At 42.7% G+C, this 19,187-nt stretch overlaps 1 protein-coding gene across 4 annotated transcripts in view; it reads left to right on the top strand.

Annotated features, from left to right (window-relative positions):
• Positions 1-3,351: 3,351 nt before the first annotated feature.
• The window catches only part of FMO1 (flavin containing dimethylaniline monoxygenase 1), a 39,426-nt gene continuing 23,590 nt past the window's right edge, over positions 3,352-19,187 (top strand). For 2 of the 4 annotated variants that reach the window (XM_054435820.2, XM_054435793.2), the window contains exons 1-2: positions 3,352-3,452; positions 13,148-13,285. In XM_054435820.2, the coding sequence (XP_054291795.1) occupies positions 13,154-13,285 (132 nt within the window). In that variant the 5' untranslated portion in view covers positions 3,352-3,452; positions 13,148-13,153. Of the gene's footprint in view, positions 3,453-13,005; positions 13,041-13,147; positions 13,286-19,187 lie in introns of those variants that run through there. The other 2 variants (XM_054435812.2, XM_054435802.2) reach the window with 2 other exon arrangements.

The following is a 19,187-nucleotide window of genomic DNA, read 5'->3' as shown; positions in this document are numbered from 1 at the left end:
TAAAAGACTACACATTGCATACAGTGTACACTGCTTGGGTGATGAGTGCACCAAAATCTTGCAAATCACCACTAAAGAACTTATTCATGTAACCAAACACCACCTGCTCCCTAAAAACCTGTTGAAATAAAAAATATACTTTTTAAAAAAGAAGATGATTGAGAAATAAAATGAAGAAGCCAAGAAACATCCCTCTAGTGCATTGGTCAATAAAGACTTGGTATGATGCATTAACAACCAATCCCCAAACCTCGATACCTTGAAATAAAACAAAGATTATTTCATGTATGTGTCCATTAGTGTAGGCTCTGCTCATCACATTCACCAGGTATTCAGACTAATAGAAGAGCCATCTTGAAAGTTGCCGATTACCACACTGAAGGAAAAGAAAGTTCTATGGAATCTTACTGGCATTTAAGTGCTCTAGCCCAGAAGGGACACCTTACTCTAGCTCACAGTTCTTTGACCAGAACGAGTCACATTCCTCCCAACCAACCGCTAGAGGGCCAAGAAGAACAATCCTACCATCCATCTTCCCCGAAGGTAGGAGGTCCAGGATATTTCCTAAAGACCATTATTGTCTACCAATTCAGCTTCTTAGGGTCTAGGTCCACTCGAATAAGGGGACTACATATTCTTCCTTATCCCATGGCCTAAAGTACAACTGACTAACAAAAATCCCTAAAAATAGCAGAAACTGAAGTTGCCACCAAAGGCCAGTCTTCTCATTTTTAATTACTACAAGTCTCTTGCTGATTATGGAAAATGAAATGATATAACAAAATCATCATGTTATTCTCAACCAACACTTTAAAGTCCTGTGATTCTCCTTATGTTAGCAGCATGCCTGGTAAGGCCCAAGGACAAGTTAAGTCCCATCATTAGTGTACCAAATCCCAGTACTTACATACTTACCTTGATGTGTATATGCTGCACACCAAGGTAAATTACAAATCAAACATATTCTGATTTTTAAAAAATACTTGAACTAATAGTCATTTTAAAGGCTTACGCTCTGGGTATAATTAAGCTTGAAATCATCCAAATATTATTATTTTCATAGCTGCAGCAAAGCAGCTGAATTTCACAGAGCTAACAATGCTGTCTCTGTGCCGAATACCTAATAGGCCAGAAATGAGGCAAAAGGTGAGCCCAATGAGCAAGCAGTGTACTCAGTGATACACAGGACCTCCAGGTCAAAGGGTTATACCATGTTGAAAATCAAGGAAAAAGACATATTCTTTCAGAAATTTCTCTCTGCTTCGGTCCACCAACCTCTCATGGCATTTATTCTCTGTACCTGTGGGAGTCATTTCAGTGTTATGAACCAGCAATCAAGACACCTTATCTGGTCCAGCAGTGACAGCATCATCATCATCATCATTATCATCATTACAATCATACACAGTATTTACTATGTATACACAAATCTCTTGACATAGATTATCTCGTCTAATCCCCACCACAACTATCTGATGCAGATGTTATTATGCCTGTTTTATTTATTTTTTAGAATTTTTTATTTTATTTATTTCAATAGCTTTTGGGGGAGCAGGTGGTGTTTTGTTACATGGATAAGTTCTTTAATGGTGATTTGTGAGGTTTTGGTGCACCCATCATCTGAGCAGTGTACACTATACCCAATGTGTAGTCTTTTATGCATCACCCCCTACTCCAACCCTTCCCCCCAAGTCCCCGAAGTCCATTGTATCATTTTTATGCCTTTGTATTCTCATAGCCTAGCTCCAACTTATGAGTGAGAACATAGAATGTTCAGTTTTCCACTCCCAAGTTACTTCATTTAGGATAATGGTCTGTAACTCCATCCAGGTTGCTGGGAATGCCATTATTTCATCCCTTTTTATGGCTGAGTAGTATTCCATGGTATATATATACCACAAATTATTTATCCACTCATTGATTGATGAGCATTTTGGCTTTTTGCAATTGCAAATTGTGCTGCTATAAACAAGTATGTTCAAGTATCTTTTTTGTATAATGACTCCTATTCCTCATTTTCAAGAGAGCATCAGCTGCGGTAGTATAGGGAGAATGCAAGATTGCCCTAAGGTCTCCAGGGTAAGTACTGCTGTTTCTCAGGCTAATAGTCAAAACTATTACAAAGTTCAGCTGGAAGTTTCCTTCTCCCTGTGGTCCTTCCCCAATTTCACTGGCAGCCCTCCCCAAGGACCCCTGTGAGATAAAGTCAGAAATGACTTCTCTGGGCACCAAGAGTACCTACAGGGCTCTTCCCACTGCTTCTACTTTTATATTTCGTTTTGCTCTCTAAATTCATCTCAGCTCTAGGTAAGGTTAAATCCTTCTCCTGTGATCTGGATTTTTAGGTTCACTAGTGGGTTTGTGTGTTTGGAGGTAGATTTTTCCCCCTCTCACACTTTGGGCACTCACAGTTTTTCAGCTGTCTCATGGAGTTTGCAGCGGCAAGCCACTTCTTTCAAAGGTTCTGTGAATTCTTTTGGTTTTCCTGGTATGTTCACGCAGTACTTCTTGGAGGAAAATTTCACTATGTGAGTCTCCACATGCTGTTCTGTCTGTCTGTGTGGAAACTGCAAGTTAGTCCTGCCTCCTATCCACCATTTTCCAACAATCTGTCATTAACCATTTCAAAGTATAGAATTCAGTGGCATTTAGTACATTCATAATGCTGTGTAACCACCACCTCTATCCTGTTTCAAAACACTTTCATCACACCCAAAAGAAAACTCCATACTCATTAGCAATCCTTCCCCATTCCCTTCTTTCCCCAGCCCCTGGCAGCCACTCGATTATGCCTATTTTAAATTGAGGAAACTAAAGCTGAGAAAAGTTATACAATTTTTCCAATATGACTCTGATAATAGCTGGTGAACACAATACTTGAACCCAGGACTTGTGATTCCCAAGGTCAGACTCCTCCCATATACCTGTCTTTTATTTCCCAAGTGCTTGGGCAATCAGCTGCACTTAAAAAGCCTTTACAAATTGAGTTTACTAATGTGAGTAATATATGATTTTTTAAAAATAATAATTGTCTCTAAAGGTGAAATGAATCAAAGCCCTTAAAAGTGAATCTGTGGTGTAGTAACTGTTAACATAATTGTCTTATTTTATTCTCATCCCCTTAAAGAATAAAATTGATGAACAAGTGAGGATGCTGGTGTAACTCCCTAACTTAGTTTATAGTCTGTAAGCAGAAGAATGAGTCTAAAGTGCATATCACCAGACAGTGTTTCTCCTAGCATTTCACTGTTGCATTAATCAGCAAGTTAAAATATAAACAACGGCTAACCTTGGGTTTCAAATTTAACATTCCTTATCTCTTAGACCAGGTTTATCCACTGTGCTGGGGACTCCCAAGCCAGCACTGGCTCATACTGATTCATTTTGATTTCTGCTAATACCAGAGTCCTCTGTGGCAGAGCCATTGGCACCAAAAATTACAAGTACGTAAAGTAAGTAACCAGATATAATCTCTGATTTCTTTGGATGAGGAAAGTGGGGTCTGGACTTTTCCTCTTTTGTTATTGTGATCCAGGGAAGAACCACTTTATTAGAAAGCAGCTTTCTCTGTCCAACCCTGGAGGAGCTATAAAGCCACTCCTTGGCCCAAAGTGTAGGAGTAGTAAATGTTTGGATACTTATAATGGGACAATACCATTGATTCAACCACTTAATAATCTACCCAGCAGTATACTTACTTGTCTTCCATGTACACAGGTAAGTATACTGTTGGGTAGATTATTAAGCGGTTGAATCAAATGGGAAAAACTTGGATTTCTAATGCAAGAGGAAAAGTTGTTTTTTTTTTTAGTGCTTCCATCAGCAGCTTCTAACATTGTCTGAAATCACAGTTTTTGAAGGGTGACTACCAAATGTTGGCATTTGGCACAAGTGGGAAGCAAAAGGCAAGCCCCTTTAGAATTTGACTAATCTGTTCTGTCATGTCATCTTTTTTTCTGTTGTTAAAAGTGTTTCATGCTTCATTCTATGCACTATGTCAAAATTTATTGATTTCCATGTGATTGGAACATCTTTTTCACTAATCCCACTCCAGCTAAATTCACAAGATTATAAACATCAAGGGTTTGAAAATCGTTTTTAGATATTCAGGTCTGTGCCATCTGTTCTGCAGATGGAGAAACTGAGTCCTTGGTTATTTCTTAGAGTTTCCCCTGCATCCTAGGGAACCTGCTATGGCCTTGTAACTGGCACAGAGGACCTAAAGCCTGGCAGAATTTTTATTTGCTTGTTGTGGTTAGGAACATTTGAGTAAATGAGGAGCTGCTGCTAGAGGGCAGAAATCCCAGAGTGTGGCCTTCCTTGGACCCAAGTTTCTTACCAGCTGTGCTCCTTTGTTCCCAGGGGCTAAGTAGGCACCTTCACCCACCCCAACTGCCATCCAGCTGAATCTCTCTCTGATTACTCCTGAAATGTCACAACCCACTTGAGGATAGGGTATCATTGTGCAGTCTGTGCCAACCAGTATTCTGAAGTATTTTCATGCACTAAGGTGTAGGGGTGTGTGTGTGTGTGTGTGAGAGAGAGAGAGAGAGAGAGAGAGAGAGAGAGAGAGAGAGACAGAGGGAGTAGGGAAGGAGGAGAAGATGGGGAATGCATAAATAGAGGGCTGGATACAAATCTGACAGTGCCAATGGCTTCCTAGTAAATGCATAGGTGAGTCACACTGGAAACAGTTAAACATTGGCTAATTGATACAATGCTAGCCTCAAATATAGTATAATATGCATTTTCTTGACACCAACAAATAAAATCTCCGGGTCAATAAAATAAACTCAGAAAATAAGACTCTTGCCCAGAAGTTTTCAACTTTCTAGGTTCAAGGAGCCCTTGGTGTGCAATTTCTTCAAGGTGCCCCCAGACCATAGTTTCTCCTATTAAGTAGACAAAAACTTAATAACTATTTATGTTCTAACAACTTTGTAGTTGTTTGAACAAGTAACATACAAACTAAAAGAAAAATAATATTTTTATTTCATTCTTAATCCCAATTACTTAATAATTAGGTTTATGTCCCTGCTGAGCACTGCACAACTTCTCAAACCTTGGAATCAGATCAGACATGAACCCTTCATTTCTGTTCCACCTCAGTTTTCATGCAATACTTACTTCTTGTCATAGCAATTGTCAAACACCCAGCTTTGCAAAGATATGATGTCAGCAAATGGAACACAGTCTTATATAATATTAAAACTGTTAAATACTTTCAGCTAATACTTAGCATAGTGTTCAACTGACATCAAGAATCACTGTGCTTCTTCAAAATTTTAAAATAACTCAGAGTGCCGCTGCAGTTTGGGAATGACAGGCCTCACCTCATGTTTTGACCTCTCATGATCTATTGTCCTACTAACCAAAGCGGACACTCAATCTGACTTCAGTAAATTATATATTTGCATTTTACAACTTTAAAGAAGAGGAAGCAGTATAAAATTCACAAAAAAGCATAGTAGTTTCTAACCCTGTAGTTAAAAATCAGTCACTTTTATACAACCAATAGTGATTTCCCAACTCATTTAGTAATTTTATGTTGCTTAAGTTATTTTACTTGTTTTTTTCACTCAATTTTCACCCATTGACATCTACCTTCCTAATTTAGTCCTATTTTCTCATTTTTATCACATACTTCTTTTATATTTAGTCAGCTTTACTGAGGCTTTTCTCATTAAAATAATAATAAATTTATTTTAAAACTTCCAACAAAGAATGGCCAAATTTTTATTAAATATCTATGTTGGGGTTCAATCAGGCTGGTGGGAAAAATATTAAAGATAGTTATGGAGATAGACACAAATCTTCTTGGAAGGCCGAGAAGTTTGCATAACTTCAGTAATAGATATGGTTGAAGGCAACTTGATCTTTACCTTTAGTTAAACAAATTAAAGTAGTAACAAAGGAAGGCAGAGTAGTTTACCTAGCTAGCTTGTTTACTCATATGATCTTAAAATTAACTTTGATGTACAGCAGGTGCTTAAGTGCTTTTTACTCAGGAAGTCCGTAATATCAATTACCCTCTAATGGTGTTGACCCAAGCTTCTGTTAATTTTCTTACTGAATACATGTGAGTCTGACTAGCTGATCAGGGCCAAGTCGCAACTGTTTACAGGACTCAGCAGGGAGCCTGTTAAGTGGCTCGGACCCTCAGCTGGATTGGCAGAGCAGAATATCTGTGTGTCAATGTACGTTTATTCATCCATTGCTGGGTCAGGGGTCTGCAAGGGACAGACTCCCCGCAGCTGGTGCTCCCTCAAGAGCAGCCCTGCCGCAGTTGGTACCCCGTGTGAGGGGCGCTGCCGCAGTAATGACTTACTGATTACTCACTGACTTGACCGCGCGGGTCCTTTTTTCACCTTCTTTTTCGGGCGGTTCGTCGCGTTTCCTTCACAGCATTCCTCGCACAGTTCCTCACACAGCGCCTCACATGGGGCACCAGCTGGGGGCAGCGCTCCTCTTGAGGGGTCACCAGCTGTGGGTAGTCTGTCCCTTGCAGACCCCTGACCCAATGACCGATGAATAAAGTACGCTGACACACAGATATTCTGAGGGTCCCAGCTGCTTACAGGCTCCCTGCCGAGTCGCAACTGTTTACAGAGCAGCAGCGAGCCTGTAAGTGGCTCGGACCCTCAGCTGGACTGGCAGAGCAGAATATCTGTGTGTCAATGTACTTTATTCATTCATCGCGTGGTCAGGGGTCTGCAAGGAACAGACTTCCCGCAGCTGGTGCCCCCTCGAGGAGCGCTGCCGCATATGCACATGAGGAGCAATAACATTTTTAATGTTTTTGCATTCGCACGTGAAATCGCACTCCAATAAACAGCGGTGGCATGTCAGTGTGCTTTTCACCCCAACAAAATCCCCTATAAAGTGTTATCAATCACTCTGTCTAAATGCAAAGCAGTCACTAACAAGAAATTATTTTTAGTTTAAATAAAAAGTGGCCTGGGGAGACAAAACTTTTTCTGAAGAAGCACACTTAAATGTTTTAAACCACTTTGGTTTCCTCCAGGCCTATCAGGTAGGCCTGACCAGCTACAGGATGCGATGCCAGATCCTCTGATCCCACCCCAGGCCCTGCCCCTGCCCTCCCATGAATGGTTAATATATATATAAATATCCATTTTAGCAGTGACATTCCCAGAGAGCCCCAGAGCTGTCAAGCTCCCTTCTGCCAGGGTGGGGGTTCAGACTGTCCTGTTACCTCTGGGGTGCCTATTGGCATCCTCTCCCCCTGTGCTTACTAATACAGTCTCTTCTGCATACCCATCAAAACTGGACCAACTGCCCTCATCTCTTTCCCTGGGGCCAAAATTTAGGGGTCTCAGCCCCCCGCCATGCCTCTCCTCTTTCCAACGGGCCTGTTCTGTCCCTGAGCCCTGTGCCCTCCATCCATTCCATGGCTGAGAGTCGGTGATGCTGCCTCTGCCTTCTGATGCTGAACTGGCCTTGCTTCTACAAGTACGCTTCTCCCACAGCTGTGGCTGCAGGGACTTAACTTACAGGGAGGGGCCTGTGGCAGCTGCCACCACAGCCACAGCTGCACTGTGCTCACCACACATCTGGTGCAGACTTTTCTGGCAGAGGCCCTCGTGTTTTCTCATTTTCCATTCCTCTCACTGTGGCTAAGGGGTGGGGGTGAGGGGACAGAAGAGGGAGGGCTGCCTACCACGGTCTGGGGCTTCAGGGATATGAGTTTGTTGATTTAAATAAATCTCAGCCTTTCAAATAAAAAATAAAAAATCAGTTTGATTTCATATAATTGTCAATACTTGAAGGAGTGGTTGGAAGCATGAATTTTGATCTGAGAGTGAAGCTGATACTGATATTGTGCGCCTCCACATTCATGTGCTCTCGTGTTGGCTTTTCTCATGTTTGACAACAACTCAAATGGGAACATGGTGATACACCAAGCAGATCTGAACTGAAAACTTAAAGAAAAAAACCAAAAACCTTTCAGGGTGACTTTGAAACCGACTTTGTGTCCTTTTTTCTTTCCCTCTCTTTCTCTTATCATCATTCTTATATTTCCCTACTCATTTCCTTCACTTTCTAAAACACAATCATTAAATACACATTTCTAATTTACCCCATGGCTCTGATTCCAGATATACTGTGACTTTGTCTTCATAAATAAACCCGAAGTTTTCAAGGCAGATATCCACAAAAATATCAAAATAAACCCTCCACCTGTCCCATGAAAAGCTCAAAAGACTGCCGGGCATGGTGGCTCATGGCTATGGTCCCAGCTACTTTGGGATGCGGAGGTAGGAGGATCACTTGAGCCCAGACATTCAAAACTAGCCTGGGCAACATAGTGAGACCTCATCTCCTTAAAAAATAATAATAAGGGAGGCCGAGGCAGGTGGATCACCTGAGGTCGGGAGTTCGAGACCAGCCTAACTGACATAGAGAAACCCTATCTCTACTAAAAATACAAAAGTAGCCAGGCGTGGTGGTGCACACTTGTAATCCCAGCTACTTGGGAGGCTGAGGCAGAAGAATTGCTCGAACCCGGGAGGCGGAGGTTGCAGTGAGCCAAGATCGTGAAATTGCACTCCAGCCTGGGCAACAAGAGCGAAACTCCAGCTCAAAAATAATAATAATAATAAGGAAAAGCCCCACGGAGATTTACTGCTCAAAGAAGTCTTACTACATTGGTCCAGCTGAGGTATGGTGGTGGCCCAGGGAGAAGGCTTCTGTTTATTGGATATTTAACAAAAAGTTGTGTATTTTTTAAGACTAGTCAAGTACAGTAGTGAGAAGGGGGGAGAAAGTAGAACAAGGAGTTCAATCTGTAACTCTGTAACTGTGAACAATCAATTGAGTTAGTGCACTACCTTTGGACTAGCCAATAAAAAGTAATTTTGAGGAAGGAATCTTTGACCGAGGATATTAGCTTACAGCAAATTTTTACTGAGTTAACTTTTTTTTAAAATGGAGTCTTGCTCTGTCACCCAGGCTGGAGTGCAGTGGCACAATCTCGGCTTACTGCAACCTCCACTTCCCAGGTTCAAGCAATTCCCCTGCCTCAGCCTCCCAAGTAGCTGGGGTTACAGATGCACACCACCATGCCCAGCTAATTTTTTTGTATTTTTGGTAGAGACAGGGTTTCACCATGTTGGCCAGCAGGTTTCGAACTTCTGACCTCAAGTGATCTGCCCATCTCGGCCTCCCAAAGTGCTAAGATTATAGGCATGAGCCACCACCCCTGGCCTGAGTTAATTTTTAAATTAAAATGGATATAAGATGATAAATGGATTCATTTTACCCATCACAAAATCAACCCATTGCCAAATAGTTACACAGCAGCTATTATAGACCAAGTGTGTTGTTAGGAGCTACATGATGAGCCAAAGAAAATGGAGATGAGCCAAAGAAAATGCCTACTTTGGGGAAACATATACCTTATATATAGAAACATATATATATACACATAAAAATATGCATATACATATACATATATACATATATACATATACATATAGATATACACATATACATATACATATACATATACGTATAGAAACATATATATAGAAACATATATACATACTTTGGGGAAACATATACCTTATATATATACCTATATATAAGGTATAGGAAACATATACCTTATATATAGAGAAGACTAATAGACACGATCAGTTCATCAACAATGTCTTATGGATGATACACTGTGGTTGGTCTAGTAGTCAAGAGTAAGGCAAGCTTACTGTGGGGTCAAGCAGCTTCACACACCTCTGTGACCACCTCCAGTCCCTACTCTCAGTGCTCCCTAACTCTAGAGCCCACTTTCTTCCCTTCTCTGCCCACTGAAGTCTATTCATCCTTCAAAATCTGGAGCAAATAGTAATCCTCTGTGTTGTTTTCCTACCAACCCATTGTCAGAATTGGCACTTCTTTCTTTGTGCTCTTATTGCAATTTGTACATAAGACATACTTCTGTCTTTGCATCTTACACAGAATCTTGTAATTATATATTTTCATGTCTGACTTCCCTACCAGACTGATTGCTGCTCTAGAGAAAGCGTCATGCCTTATTCTTCCTTTGCAATCCCAATACACAACCTTGGGCTTAGCAATATAGAAGCCACTGAGTGTTTGATGCCTGAACTCATCAGAGAATGAATCACAGATCTGAGTTGATAGAATCTTATAGGGCATTTCGTTTCACCCTTTATATGATCTGTTAATCTGCTTATAATACCTCCAAATATTTGTCATCTAGATGCCGCTTGAATAAAGCCTATTTTAGAGCTTGAAATGCTGGAAGGTGTTATAAGCAAAAATGTGCCTTTTCAGTTCCACCGCTGGCCATAATTCTAATCTTTCTTTCCATGTTGATCCTTCAAATGTTTAAAGGCAAATGTTTACATTACTGAGTCAGGTGCTTAGAATAAGAGACTACTTAGATCCTCTTTTGCAAAGTGAGCCCAGGGCAGTTCAGTCCCCTGCTCAAGGTCTCTACAGCTAGCTCACAGCAGATCCAGGTCTCCAGCTGTACTTCCCTCTGCTCCAGGCACTTGGAGTAGATAGTTCCTTCTTACTAAACCAGCTAGGTGCTTTCAGTCAGCAGTGGGTACCTGAAACTACATTCTAGTCAAGGAAATATATAACACTGGTCCTTTCTACACTAGGAGCCCATTCCTTCTGTCTGGGACACCCTTCTGGACATCCTGGCAGGATAAACACTACTAGCCTTTCTCCAGGGAAATAACACCCCTCTCTACTGGCCTCCTCTCTAGATTCAGGGGAGATAGGAAAATTGCCTCACCCTCTTTCTCAACCCAGCTCATGGAAATGGCTCCTCACCCTCCCCTAACACAAAGAACCTGCTTTCTTTCCTGCTGTCCTGCTGTGGGCACTAATGTCATGCTATGGTCAGACCTGCTGTCTTTATAGAGCCAGCATGCTTCTGTGCACAACTGCCAATATCATATGTATATATGCAATACTCTTTCCTTTTTCCTGGAATTGTTTTTCTCATAAAAGTGGATATTCTTTATCGAATGGCTACTATGTCCTACAAAAATGAGTAGCATTCGGCCGGGCACAGTGGCTCACGCCTGTAATCCCAGCACTTTGGGAGGCCGAGGCAGGCGGATCACGAGGTCAGGAGATCGAGACCATCCTGGCTAACACGGTGAAACCCCGTCTCTACTAAAAATACAAAAAATTAGCCGGGCATGGTGGCAGGCACCTGTAGTCCCAGCTATTCAGGAGACTGAGGCAGGAGAATGACGTGAACCTAGGAGGCGGAGCTTGCAGTGAGCCGAGATCTCACCACTGCACTCCAGCCTGGGCGACAGTGCAAGACTCCATCTCAAAAAAAAAAAAAAAAAAAGAGTAGCATTCTATCCCATCTTGAGAGTGAGTAAACTGAGGCTCAAAAGGGGTAAGTCATCTTCCTATATCACCAAGTTGACTCATGATAGAACAGGATTCTGAAACACAGGTGTCTACCCCCAATACCCATACTTCAACTGCCTCTCTAAACGTGGGGTCACCTTACTCCTGTTGGGCCCAGAAAGGGGGAAATTATACAAAGTTTTTGATTTTATAGTGTCTTTCAGGGCCTAAAACATGACTTCCCCTAGAAGGAATCTACTAGTTCTTCCCCAGTAAATTATATCCAGTTGCTAAGGGAAGCAACCAGCCCTGCAACACTTTTACATGTTGCTTGAAAAAAGAGGATCTTTTTATTTCATTAAAAAAAAAATTGAGCATTTTAGTCTTTACACTTCAGACTAAAATATTGAATATTTTAGTCTCTATAGTTGAGCTGCTTCTCTCAGGTTCCTAATCCAAAAAAAAACAAAAGATGCATATCCAGCTTTGAGAAGAGAGTTCACCTGTGAAATAAAAAATAGCAAATTTTTAGAAAAACTATGTCTTTGGGGGCACTGCACTTAAGAAACTTAGGGAGATAAAACTGTCACAAAAATATATTGGGGGAAAAGCTAACATCACATAATTTAGTGATAAATGTGTATGCTACTGACCAGAAATGCTATAGGAATTAAAAGAACAGAGGCTCATTGATGTGAAAGGCAGATACCAATTCTTGGAAATGCTTTTAAAGTTTCAATAACTTACAGCTATTGAGCACTTACTATGTGCCAGGAGCTATTCTGAGACACCTTACATTATTAACTCACTTGATTCTCACAAAATACTTCAAGGAAGCTACTATTGTTTTCTTTATATTTGTGGTGCACAGAAGGGTTAATCTGTCTGAGATTGCACCGTCGTAACTGATAGAGCCGGGCTTTATCTCAGGCAGGCTGGATCCAGAGCCTGGTGCTTAATCAATGCACTCTATTGCCTCTCGGTGTTCTTACACATGTGTGTTATTAACACATGGCCTGGTGCCAGAAGATTTTCTGGCCCATCCCAGTGGTGACTGTGCCGTGTGTCCTGGAGGTGAATCAGTATCCAATTGAGAGGGGAGAGATGGCTTTGCATGCCTACCTTTCTACCACAAACCCTCCCTGGCAGCCACCCTCTCTCTCTCCCACTGGTGACCATCACTGGTGACCTGTGAAAGGGACACACCAACAGCACAGCTGGGGCCCTGGCATTGTGCCAGGGGCAGGATCACACAGGGCAGTGCCGCAGTAGCACCTGTGGTGCCACAGTTGTGGTGGCTCCTGGTCCCAACTCCACCCCACCAGCTGCTGTGTGGGGTTGTGTCAGGTCACCACACCAATCAGAGCTTCAGTTTTGTATGTGATAAAGAGATTGTGTCCGACAAGGTGACCTTTTCCTAGTCTGCTTATCTGTGCAGTTCTAGGACTGCAGAATGGAGACTAGAGGCAGCAGCACAGTCTGAAGTGCAAGACTTTATCCAGTAGAACGTCCAATTCCAGCAGCTCTGCCAGAAGCTACAGCCTTGACAACTGTACTAACATTTGGCACCGGTGCTGCATGAGGGGCGGGAACATACCAAGCACAGGGTTAAACAGTGACCTGAACATTTTCCTTCTCACATTCACACACCAGAGACCCGCTACAGAAGATTCAAAGTGAGCAAATCGCCTAATCTTCCAAATTCTTTTTCCTGGCTTGTTAGAGCAGCCAAGGATGGGGTGGAGCTTGTGAATAAAAAGCCTGCTTCATTTTCCCCACGCAGGAGAACATGGCCAAGCGAGTTGCCATTGTGGGAGCTGGGGTCAGCGGCCTGGCCTCCATCAAGTGCTGTCTGGAAGAAGGATTGGAGCCCACCTGCTTTGAGAGGAGCGACGACCTTGGGGGGCTGTGGAGATTCACCGTAAGTGGGGTTTCAACAACTTTATCTGTCTATTGGAGAATGGCTTGGCAGCTGGGAAATCATATCTGTGCTTCTTTCACAAGGGTTGGTGGCCTTGAGGAAGGTTAGAAATGTCTGCTGAACAGGGGGCTGTGAGGAGCCATTGAAATTGTAAAAGAAACAGGACACAGGTGAGCTTGGGTGGAAGTCAGAACAGACTTGTACACTTTATCTAGAGCCAAGGGGAAGAAGTGTTTCCAAAGATGCCCACGAAGTATGGAAGAGAATGGAGTAACTGGGCCAGGCCAGGAAAGCCCAGGAGCAGAGGAGCAGGACCAGGGCGTCTGAAGCAGGGCCAGAGACAGCAGTGTTAGGAGCAAGAGCAAGAATTTCAGCCTCTGCCTGCAAGACTGAGCTGCTTTTACCTGCTTCTTTTCCCAGCCTGGCTCCATCTGCATTACAGGCTCAGGGATCTGTGTAGGATGAGCTCCATAATCAAGGTCCTGCTTACCTGGCAATCCCAGTGCAGGCCAAAAACAAACAGAAGTAAAGAATGTGAGTTTTGAGTCTTTTTTTCATTCCCTGAGCAGAAGAAAAGTAATATACTCAAGTCTCAGCAGGGTTACTGCCTGGATCGGAGAAGGGAATGAAGTGGTGAGGACCGAGGAAAGGGGACTATCAAGCCCACCCTTCCCTGGCCTGGGGCCCCACGAGATCACAAGGGCCCTTCTTAAAGCCATTGAAACCCTGAAGCCAGGCAGGGAAAAAGTTCCCTGAACTCCATGGCTCAGTCAGGGAAACATTTGCATCAAATCTTTCCAGAGTTTCTATTTTCCCTCCTTTTGAGCAAAAACATTTCCCATGAGCTTTAAATTTGCTGAGGAGAAAGCTGTCAGAAAGAGTGAAAAGAAGCAAGGTATCAGATAGCCCTGCCTCAGATCCCCTGAGGGGCTGAGAGAAAGACACAGCATTTCTCTATTACAGAAGAGTAGAATTTGGAACTGAAATAAAGTAATTATTTTCTAGCTCAGTGAGTAAAACTCCAGAGAGGCCAAGGTTACTAGTTTAGTCACAGTCCTCCAGCATAGGCGGCTTGGCTCACATAAAGAACTGCATATCTTAAAGTGTACCCACCAAATGTGATCATCAATGCATGGAGACTGCCAAAGAGGACGAGGTAAAAGAGCATGCCTCTTCTCAGTAATCAAACCACATATGTTCCAACAGGACGGCAGAAACCTGACACCTAGGCCAAAAATTTCCCCACTCCCATGTCCATCGAAGACATTACTAATCAAACATGAGGGCTTTCCCCTAGGGAGCCTCAGAATCCTTCTTAACATTATTCCAAACAAGCATACCTAATCAGTCAGGGTCAGGAGTTAGCTTGAAAGATGAAACTGCCTAACTAAATTAGCAGAGTTATTTGACTAAAGTAATTTCAGTCAAAACAAAAACTAAACCTAAAGATCAAAAGCAGTATTTAGCCTCTTGCAACACCAGACATAAATGCTCCTTGTATAGGCCACAGGCACCTAATCATTAACACTAAAAATCATTAATCTAAGAATCAAGAGAAATGGGTCTGGATCTAGCTGGGCCCATTTCCAGCTGTGTGATGCAGGTAGGTCAAACACCAGTGCACAAAGCACAAAACACTGTGGGGGACACAAAAATAAGAAGGATTCACCCTGCCCTCAGGAGCTGTCAGGTAGATGGAAGAAGGCTAGGATTCTGCAAGTCAGAAACAGTGCTGTGAGCATTTCATTGAGAGCAGGATGATAGCCACATTTAGGAAGCCAGAAAAGGCTTCATTGAAGAGGTAGTGTGTGATGGACTTTGAAAAATTTCAATAGGTACACAAGATTGAGCAGAAGACACCAGGGAGGGTAGGGACAGTAAAGAAACAGTACTGGGCATATTCAGAAAATAAAAACAGCTTTTTGGTGCATAAGGTACAGGTAAGAGGAAGAATGGGAGGGAAAACGGTGGCTGCATGTTTGGGCAAGGGGTTTATACTCAGTTTTAAAAGCAATACGTAATGAGGAACAAAATTAAGGAGATTTCCTGGTTGTTGTGTTTGTTTTGTTTGCATAATGGGAAGACCCAGAGATTTTTGTAGGCAAATAGAAACTATCTGGATGACCGGAAATAACTGAGCACATAAATCCAAATTGAAACACGATCCTGGCAGGAAAAGGGAGGAGTGGAATTGTAGGCACAAGTGGAAGGGTTAGCCCTGGCAAGGTGAGGTGGGGAGACAAGAGATACACCCTCCCCAGAGATTGGAAGGGAAGGGAAGGTGAACATGGAAGAGAAATTTTGAGGTAGAGAAAGAAGATATAAGAGCACGCACACCAGAGGCCTCAATTCTATCGAGAAAATATGGCACCTGCAGTGGGTGAAGAGGGTGTGGGGGTGGCAAATGGGGAATTAGAAAAATAGAGAAGGTCAGTCAGGCACGGTGGCCCACGCCTGTAATCCTAGCACTTTGGAAGGCCAAGATGGACAGATCACCTGAGGTCAGGAGTTCGAGACCAGCCTGGTCAACATGGCGAAATCCCATCTCTACTAAAATACGAAAATTAGTCAGGCATGGTGGCGTGCGCCTGTAATCCCAGCTACTCAGGAGGCTGAGGCAGGAGAATCGCTGGAACCTGGGGGACAGAGGCTGCAGTGAGCCGAGATTGCACCACTGCACTCCAGCCTGGGTGACAGAGAAAGACTCCATCTCAAAAGAAAAAAAAAAAAAGAATATTGTGGAGAATGCAATAGGACATCAAAAAGATGAGTAAGAGGAATATCAAGCAGTAGCCAAGGTAAAATGGCACCCAATTTACAAGTCATTCCAGCTCTATTACCTCATTTATAAAGTGGAAACATAGGACCAGTATGAAACACATACAAAAGCTGAATTAGTAAGGGGCTTAGGAAAATCCACCCTCACCTTCATGCAGCAGCCTTCTCTTGACACTGCAGCCTTTTTAGGCACCTCTGTAATGCCTTGAGATTTCTCTAAAGCTTGACTGGAAATTCCTAAACTAGGCAACCTTGAAGGTGCCTTCAGCTCTAATATGCGATGAGTCTCCTGAGTCTTTCTAGAGACATTCCTTTCCCTCCTTCCCCAACACACACAGGCACACACATACACATGCCACACACACACACACACACACACACAAAAGGTTAGAGATGTCTTTGCACTCAAGGTAGGTGGCCCACTTAAAACCTGTAGAATCAAAAACCCTGCCCTGGCAATGGCTGTGCTTGCTAGAAAGTGTTCAAAAGGGAATTCTTACGGCCTTAGGGTGGAAGGGACCATAATGCAAAAGTAGAAAGGCAAATTGCAGACATCCAATAAAACACATGTGGTGACAGTTTCCATTTCCAGATAGGTAGAGGGCCGAGAGAATATAGACATTATAAATTACTGCATTTTGGCCAGGCGCGGTGGTTCATGCCTGTAATCCCAGCTCTTAGGGAGGCAGAGGCAGGAGGATAGCTTGAGCCCAGGAGTTCAAGACCTGCCTCGGCAATATAGCAAGACCCCGTTCTGTTCTCCATAAAAAGGAAAAAAAAGACAAAAGTAAATAAATAAATTACTGCGTTTCATTGGATAGTCACAATGTCGTGACTCTGGCCTCTGCCAGCTACCACAGTTTTAAGGAAAAGAGAGATAAGGCACGAGTTACAATGAAAAAGAAAGAACATCATACACTGGGGAAGGAGAGAGGGTGGAAACCACTAAAAAGAAAAATGCTACAGGGATAAAGAACCACTTCTGACCCAAGTAGAGGCTAGACATGTGTGTGAAACACTTCTCAGACTCTTGAGAGGGAGGGGAGGCTTAGGAAAGTAACACTGTAGGTTGACTATCACCGTTATAAAGTGATACTTGAAACAAAATTTGAGGAATTATCATCAAATATTACTTTCAGAGAATTTTAGTATAGGAAGAGACCTTGGAGAATTAGAAAAATAAAGAAGGTCAGCCAGGCACAGTGGCTCACGCCTGTAATCCCAGCACTTTGGAAGGCCAAGGTGGACAGATCACCTGAGGTCAGGAGTTCAAGACCAGCCTGGTCAACATGACAAAACCCCATCTCTACTAAAAATACGAAAATTAGCCAGGCATGGTGGCGTGCGCCTGTAATCCCAGCTACCCAGCTAGCCAGTCTTCAGGTAAAAGCACACAGACATCATCTAGAGGTGACTAACAGTACTGTGGGGTAGAAATACACTGTGCTTCATCCTTCACCTCCCTGTAACATTTGCTGGAGCCCAGTAACCCTCCCTAGAATGATATCTTCCTCATGTGCATCCAGTTCTTTTCCTCGGCACATGCACACTTTCATTTATTCAACAAACATTGATTGAAACCCTACTATGTGCCTTACATACCATATTTTTTACATTCAGTGAGAACAATGATGAAGTGTAAAAATACTTCACACTTTTAAATCACAAGAATAGTTCCTCAACTATTTCTTCTTTAGGTTTGGTAAATCTGATTCCTGTAACCTTTCATTAAAAGCCTTATTTCTAAAACGTCTATTCGTATATTCAATAAACATTTTTTAATTACTATCATCCTAGTGGGGTACCCCTGACAGGCCCCTATCCTCATGGAGCTTGCATTCTTGGAGGTTCCTCAAATTTCCTCTGAGGTTTCCACAGCTCTCCTGCGATATAGACCCAGAAACTGGACCCTGTCCTCCAGTGAGAGTCTGACTCTCACTAGGCAGAAGGGACAACAAAGTAAAATGGGTGCCAGCTGTTTTAAGGAAATGAAAAGAAGGAAGAAATTAACATTCTTGAAGAACAGGAGACGTGAATGTTGTGCATATAGAGAGAAGGTCTCTATTTAGGGGTGAATTTTATTATCACTTTATATCTGTTTTTAAAATGAGAAAGAAAAGAGCTGACCTGACAAAATTTTCTTCCCATTGCCTACACTCCTGCCTGAAGGATACAAGCTCAAGAAAGTAAATTTCCTTGGTAGCTGTGAAAGAATAATACAAGTAATGATTAATATTATTGACAGCCTAGAAGCATTGTTCCATTAGTACCATTAACATGATACCATTGCTTCATTGTTCCATTAGCATGATAGCTATCACTCCAATTTCTCCTAGGGGCTATGTAATATTGCCGTTCCATCATATAGATATGGAAACTGAGAGAAGATAAGAAAATTCCCAGATCAGCCAGCTAAAAACGTAGAGCTTGAGTATGAACCCAGGCAGTCTGACATTGAGGCCTATTCTGTTAAGAACTACATTGCATGCATTTCTGAAGTCTGTTTCACAGCTCAAGAATTAGGCAAATCCTGGGCTGCATCTCAAGGAGTCCCAGCAAGTGTCCCAGTGGTGATGGTGACCTCCCCACTGTGCTGTAGGACCAAAGTGGACCAGAAGGACAGAAACCCCTCTGCTCATGCTCTTAGTCTCTTCCCTCTTTTCATGGTTCAACCCTCCTCTCCTTTTTTCTCTACTCACTCATTTTTCTCTTCATGAAAACAAAAATCCCCTAAGTTGCCCCATCCATTTTTAGAGGGCATGTGCTTCCACACTCGGAGTTCAAGGCAACTGGTGGACCCCCACCAGGTACAATTCCCAGAGTGTCTGCAGCACGGGTGGGAGGGTGCAGGTATTGAAGTCTGGCAGGGCCTGGGAATCACTGGGGCAGATTGCACAGTGAGGCAAACACTGGAGGTGAGGGGACAGGTTCCACCACTACCATTCAGAAGGGACATGGACTCATACTCCCTGTATATATGCTAAATATTCCAGACCTTTTCTATTTCCAGGAGAAACAGTCAGTAGAAGGAAAGAGAGACAAGAGTAAGTATTGGTCTTAGATTTTATCCTAAGGGCTAAGTTTCCTCTCTAAGCTACAGTTTCTTAACATCTGTGATACATTA

Source organism: Pongo pygmaeus, chromosome 1, assembly GCF_028885625.2.
Source record: "Pongo pygmaeus isolate AG05252 chromosome 1, NHGRI_mPonPyg2-v2.0_pri, whole genome shotgun sequence".
In the NCBI taxonomy this organism is placed as follows: domain Eukaryota; kingdom Metazoa; phylum Chordata; class Mammalia; order Primates; family Hominidae; genus Pongo; species Pongo pygmaeus.
This window is presented reverse-complemented; position numbering and strand designations above follow the sequence as displayed.